The sequence below is a fragment of the Clupea harengus genome, chromosome 15, assembly GCF_900700415.2.
Source record: "Clupea harengus chromosome 15, Ch_v2.0.2, whole genome shotgun sequence".
NCBI classification, from domain to species: Eukaryota; Metazoa; Chordata; class Actinopteri; order Clupeiformes; family Clupeidae; genus Clupea; species Clupea harengus.
Genome location: NC_045166.1, coordinates 1771997 through 1778524, shown reverse-complemented (window position 1 = coordinate 1778524; position 6528 = coordinate 1771997). Strand labels below are relative to the sequence as shown.

Below are 6528 nucleotides of genomic sequence, written 5' to 3'. Positions count from 1 at the left end.
AGCAAGAGTTTAGTTTCTCGTGAACTCGACAATTTGTCAGTGGGACAGCCTAAGCCCTTGGATTTAGTGGGAATGCGTCTGAGTTCATGAGTGTGGACATTGGAATTGGTCCTGTGACTTTCATTATCCACATAATGTAGAAAAGTCCCAAACGGTTGGCTCTACATCAGCATCGGCCTTGCGAGGTTCAGGAGGATTTAAAACAGTAGATGGTGTGATGGGCCATTTTCAACCCATAAAATGCAGATTTTTATTAATTGTTTTATTTTATTTTAATCAAAATCGGTTGGTATTTTACTGCAGTAGGACATGACCACCCATTCTTAGTTTAAACAGTACCAAAGTCATACAGACAGACCTGGAAATTACATTAAATGAATAAATGTCTCAATACAGTTTGCTTGTTGTAAGCTACCAATGTAAATGTCTCTCAATTTTCCAGATAGTTGTAGTACATAAGTGCTTTGACCGCTGTCAGTAAACTTGGAGAGACTGTGGGCTACATAAACAAGGCCATGATCTACAAATTTCATGATAATAGCTACGAAATCCATGGCAACGCACTTAACCTGTAAGATATTCTGATTATCATTTAAAATCTTAAGTAAGTGTAACTACAAAGTAACTTCAAGAGCAGGACTGAGTTTTGGATCAGAAGTGTCACTCACTATTGAAAAATGAGTGGCACTGAGTCCTTAGTGAGTGGTATCATCTAGTTAGATAATACAATTTAGACAGAGCAGGTTGTTTTTAAACTTATTATCATTTATAAATTATTTTAATCTGGTTTAAATTATTTATTTGTAATGCCCCTAACCAGGTCCATAATAGCTATGATAGGCCTATAAATTAGACAACAATAGGGACAGTCAACACATGTGGGGTGACATTAGTAGTTATCTTCAAAATTGCAATCATATTATACACAAGGGTGTCACTAGCCTGTTCATTGCCCATACCCAATATACCATGTTAACATATTAGGTAGTACAGGCTACGTTCTCTCTCTCTATCTATCTATTATGTATATGCATATGTGTGCGCGCGCGTTTTCAGTCCAATAGCCTATTAATTGGACATTCTCCCACCGCTTCTCTGTGATCAATCTAGCGTGGCAAATGAAGCCCTTACCATGACTGCGATGGTCTACATGAGAAGGCGTTATGACCCAGTGGGAAACACGCACATGACCAGAGAAGAACCTGTGCCATCCCCACGCGTCGCCGGTATTTGCGCGCAGCCAGAGCGAACCTAATAAAGCCGAGTGAGAAGCCTGGTTCGCATCATTTCCAAGAACTTCTGAAGTGCAAGAGGATCGCCATCTACCCACAGAGAATGGATAAATACCGCAAGAAACAAGAAAGGCGATACATAGAGTAAATACAGTTTTGTCTGATGGTACTCGATTTCTTTTATGCAGACTTTTGGGTATGGGATGTATCCGTTTTCTTCTTCAATCGACGATGAATGGAGTCTTATCAATAATGTCCTAAATGAAGATGGAACGAAGTGAGCCAAGCTAAAGTTTTCTACACATTTCAAGCATAACCTACATGGTGAGATGCAGCAAAACGTTGGACACAAATTACACGCTTCTTCAATGTGGTCAAGATGACAAGAAAGTCTGTTTTACCTTGTAAAAATATATTACGTGGAACCTTTCGGAGAGGAGATGTTTTAATACATTTGCAAAGCGTATAAACGCTATCTCAAACATCTGTCAAGCGGAGGATGGAGCGTTCCAGTCAGTTCAAGCCAACGCCTGTCATTGGAGAGTTATTAAACATATCAACCAACGATACAAATTCAAATTATACTCCGAAGGCAGTAGAAAAAGATGCTAATCTTGCGTTTCAAGCAAGTGTTGGCATTATATTAGCGTTATTAACTTTTGCCACAACATTATCAAATGCTTTTGTTATTGCTACAATTTATCAATCAAGGAAGCTTCACACGCCAGCAAATTTGTTGATAGCATCCTTAGCAGTGACAGATTTGTTGGTCTCAATTTTAGTGATGCCAGTAAGTGCTCTGTACACTGTGAGTCAAACATGGACGTTGGGGCAAGTTATGTGCGACATTTGGTTATCCTCAGATATAACATGTTGTACAGCATCTATACTACACCTGTGCGTTATTGCTTTGGACCGTTACTGGGCGATAACTGATGCGGTCGAGTATTCCAAAAAACGCACCTCCGGGCGCGCAGCGGGGATGATTGCCACTGCCTGGGTGATCTCCATCTCCATCTCTTTACCTCCATTCTTCTGGCGTCAGGTCAAAGCCGATGAGGTTACAAGTTGCACCGTCAACAGTGATCATATTTTCTATACTATTTACTCTACTTTTGGTGCATTCTACATACCTACACTTCTTCTCATAGCTCTCTATGGCCGAATATATGTAGAGGCTCGGAAGAGAATCTTGAAACAGTCACCTAAAAAAACTGGGAAGCGACTCACTTCGGCACATTTGATCTCTAATTCGCCGGGATCAGTGGCGTCCAATACATCTCTGAATTATGGAACGCACGAAACATCTTCTTGCGATACAATGTCATCAGCCAACGCTAACCAGGTGAAAGTCACTGTGTCGGACGCTCTTTTGGAAAAGAAAAGGATTTCAGCTGCCAGAGAAAGAAAGGCAACCAAAACTTTAGGCATCATTTTGGGGGCCTATATAATATGCTGGCTCCCATTCTTCATTTACACATTACTAATAGGAATGTGTACAACTTGCACTTTTCACGCTGAGTTATTTGACGTTTTCACTTGGCTGGGCTACCTTAACTCGTTAATAAACCCCATCATTTACACCATGTCCAATGAGGATTTCAAGAAAGCATTTCATAAACTCATACGCTTCAAGTGCTGCAGAGCGTGACCTTGCAGCCGAAAAGGATGCTGGTTATACGTGGTTTGTTTTTGTTTTTTTCAATGTTGTTGTGAGGGATTTCAGCTCCATTAGGGGCATCTCAGTTGCATATGAAGCTCCATCACCTGCCACTGAAACAAATACAATTGTTAACAATAAAAAGGTAAATAAGAATACCTATGTATAGTCACTATTGATACATGATACATGTAAGGATATTTTGGATATTCACTTAAGATTTCATTTGAACATCTAGGCTATACAGTAGATAATTTATCTAAAATGACAGGCATGGATGTTTTGCACAGGTAAAGTAAACCCTGGTCGAACTGAAATGTCTTCATTTGTGCCACTGAACAACCGCATTGTGCTTGTGAGAGTGTTTTTCACAAAAAGAGATAATCAATACGAATCCAACAAGCCGGATAAATGATTACAACTTTCAGCTGTCATAATACATTTGTGTCTGTGTTTGCGAGAGAGAGAGAGGTTTTAAACCCCAATCATTCAGTGTAAAACTAATTTCATAATTATGTCTTCATCCTAAAATATAGGACCTCAGCTTTGTGGTATCTGTCACATCTGCTCATTTGGTAGACTACGATCCCCCTATTTTAACCCTGTCACCGGAGAATGTTTGCCTACATACCCTCAGCTCTTGTTTATAAGTGATTTGGATATGTCTGTGTTTAAGCAATATTTGTGTGTTTGTATGAATTTCATCCATTACATTCATCTGTTGTGTGTGTAATATTACTTTTAAATCAGGTCTCAGTTGAACTGGCCTACCTACAGAATGTAGTCAGTTGTAAGAGCCAAACTTGTTTTTGAAACAAAAAAATCCTGTTATCATTTGACAATGTAGGCATGTGCACAGATAGACCCCAGGTGGTGCTCAGGCACCTGCTCTTTGCCCTCTGACTTGAAAAGTGCCCTTTTTGCAGGACAAGTTTAGCTAACTATTACTATTTCTAAAATGTTATATTTCAGTTTTTGAACCATTTAAATTCGGCTTATGGCATCTATTTTTAATTAAAAGCGTACTGTAACTTTGTCCAACCACTGCGTGTGAGTTATAATTCTGCGCGATCGCACGAGTCCCTGCGCCTCCCCCTTCGGCAACCATAGTTAACGCACGCAAATCGAGCGCCCTGCAGAGCAACATCAACGTCTGTCTGACCTGCCATCATTGGTGACAGCCAGGAGACGACACTGAGCCCCAAGGCTCGGCATGGTTTGTCACTGTTGTGAAATTAAACCTCTAGTAAAACATATCCATGGAGCCTGCCAGGGTCCAAGTAGATTATATTAGATAATATAGCCCACCAACATTAAGCTTAACTGAAAGCAGGCTGGTCTGACGAAAATTAGCCTCGTCAATGAAGACGAGTGAACCTCGCTAGTCCCGTTGTCAGGCAAGTAAACAAGTAAATGTGAATTCGACCTACATGGTTAGTTGGTCTATGCAATCATATTTGGGTATCAGAAACACCCCTTTTTTCGTGGAGCACCGATGAAAAATTAGAAATGATCAGCTTGATCAACATCTTCATAGATAGGCTATGGGTTATTATTGAGGTGGTGTTAGGCTATAGCTCATAGGTCTACTTGAAAAATTCATTGAATTAATTAAGCATGCGTTACTGTAGGTTACTTTATTTTTTTTAAAGAAATAACTGCCGGTGAGAGTGAATCCATTTTCTTAGCTTGAGCACCTGCTCCCCAAAATGTCTGTGCACGGCCCTGTTCAGATTATGCATTGTCACTGATTTAACTGCATTTGGACCCTCATGCAGTGAAGCCTGGCCTCCATCATTGGATTAATATTGATCCAAGTGATTAACAGAGTAGCACAAACAACTGTAATATAGAGATCTAACATGAACAGCCCTGGTGTGCCTAAATCCAAGACAGACAGGGATGAAAATGCACACACAGCATCAACCAAGTTTGTAAGAGGAATGTTTCTCCGGCTGGAACATGGTGTGTAAGGTGCATTAGCCCTTGTTATGGATATCGTCCTTCATCAAAATTACTGCTGTACTATAAATGCTTGTCTGCAAATAAGCAATGTATTGTGAACTGCCTTGGCTGTGTGGGGTCAGACCCACCCACACAGAGTAAAAAATACTGCTGCTATTACAAAAGACAATAAATAAAAATTGATCATACATTTGAGGGATATGGTAATGTATCTTGGGGGAGTTAAATAATGGGGTGAAAGGAGATTTAACAGGCTTGTTTTTGTTGAATCACTCAGAGGAACTGGAATAGAATAACGATTTGTGTGAGTAAAGTAATCCTTCCAGTTTTTTTCTCCCTCATTGGTTTTGAATGTAAAGGAAGGTGGTGGTATTTCTCTTCTGAGTCATATCTAGTTTAAATTGATATGTAGTAGTGTCTTGAAGAAAGAAGTGACTACGAAAAAAATATGACTGGATAGGATACATTTAGCTTTATTTGAAGACTCCCACAAACCCACAACAAATGACACAAAAAGCTAGAAACTGGAAAGCAAAAGACCGGTCACAGTTATGGGGATGAATAAATCAGTGTGCCTAGCAGGTGCAGGCAGTGAATAACCCCTGTGGCAGTACTGCACAGGACAGAGGTGAATCAAACAAATGCAGACTTGCTAAAATGGTTGTTCTTTTGCCATGTCCTTTATGCTGTGATGGTGAAGTCAGTGATGGTGAAAAATAGGGTCTCCTTTTCAAGATCTCTGTATGTTCAGGGGACCACTAACAATGACTTGTGTCTTTCCCCTCAAAAGAACCCCATTCTCTATCTCAGATTGAAAGGAGAGAAAATGGAGGTGTTTGAAAGGGACGCTCTGAATTGTAATTTTGAATGAGGGATGTTTTTGCCGGTTTCAGGAACCTCTTTTGTTGTATTTTTGTCATCTAGAAACCTGACATTTTGAGCAATATATTAGCCTTAATAACAAAATAATAACAATAATGTCCTGCTCTCTTTCTCTTTCTCTCTCTCTCTCTCCCCCTCTCTCTGTCTCACTCTCTGACGCAGATGTGGCTGAAATCTACCGAAGTTCATTTAAAAAACCCAAGAGATAACAGTTTCCATGGTTTCTTTTTCATATAAGTCCAGTAAACACACGTCTCAGGGTGATGTTTAATTTAGCTGGAGAGTGACAGATATAGCCGCATGATGTGTCCAGTGGAGATTGTATATTATTTTCATTCTGGTGAGTGCACCATCTGACCTGATTATTAGGTAATTTGATAGAGACCTTCAAAGCATCATAAACTTTTACTCGATTGTTTGCGACGACAGAGTGACATCTCATTATCTCTCACACCAGGGAGAAGATAACTACTTTTCCACCAAGACCGGTATCGTTGGAGTGTTTGTTCTTATTTATAAATAGTGAGAACTCATTCTACAAAAGCCTGTCTCAGTACTTGACCACCATGGGCAACAATTATCTGGAAATATTTCAGCTCAGTGGTGTGGCATTATCGTCTGCTTAGAAGTGTAAGGGCATGGCTGACTTCAGAGGAAGAAAGTGAGATACAGGGGAAGAGAGATAGAGAGAATAGGAAAGAGAGCAGAACAGGATGTGGGAGTGCAGGAGAGCTAAGGAGAGATTTTGTGAGTCCAAGTGTGTGTGTGTGTGTGTGTGTGTGAGAGAGA

General features: G+C 40.1%; 1 protein-coding gene across 1 annotated transcript; it reads left to right on the top strand.

Moving 5' to 3' along the window:
• The first annotated feature begins 1203 nt into the window (after window positions 1-1203).
• LOC105897009 (5-hydroxytryptamine receptor 1B) lies at window positions 1204-5948 on the top strand. The gene has a single exon (XM_031581920.2). The coding sequence runs from the start codon at window positions 1732-1734 to the stop codon at window positions 2881-2883; it is 1152 nt and encodes a 383-aa protein (XP_031437780.1). The 5' UTR covers window positions 1204-1731; the 3' UTR covers window positions 2884-5948.
• Window positions 5949-6528: the final 580 nt, after the last annotated feature.

Coding starts and splice junctions, on each gene's coding strand:
- LOC105897009 (XM_031581920.2), top strand. CDS start 1,732: ATGGAGCGTTCCAGTCAGTTCAAGCCAACGCCTGTCATTGGAGAGTTA.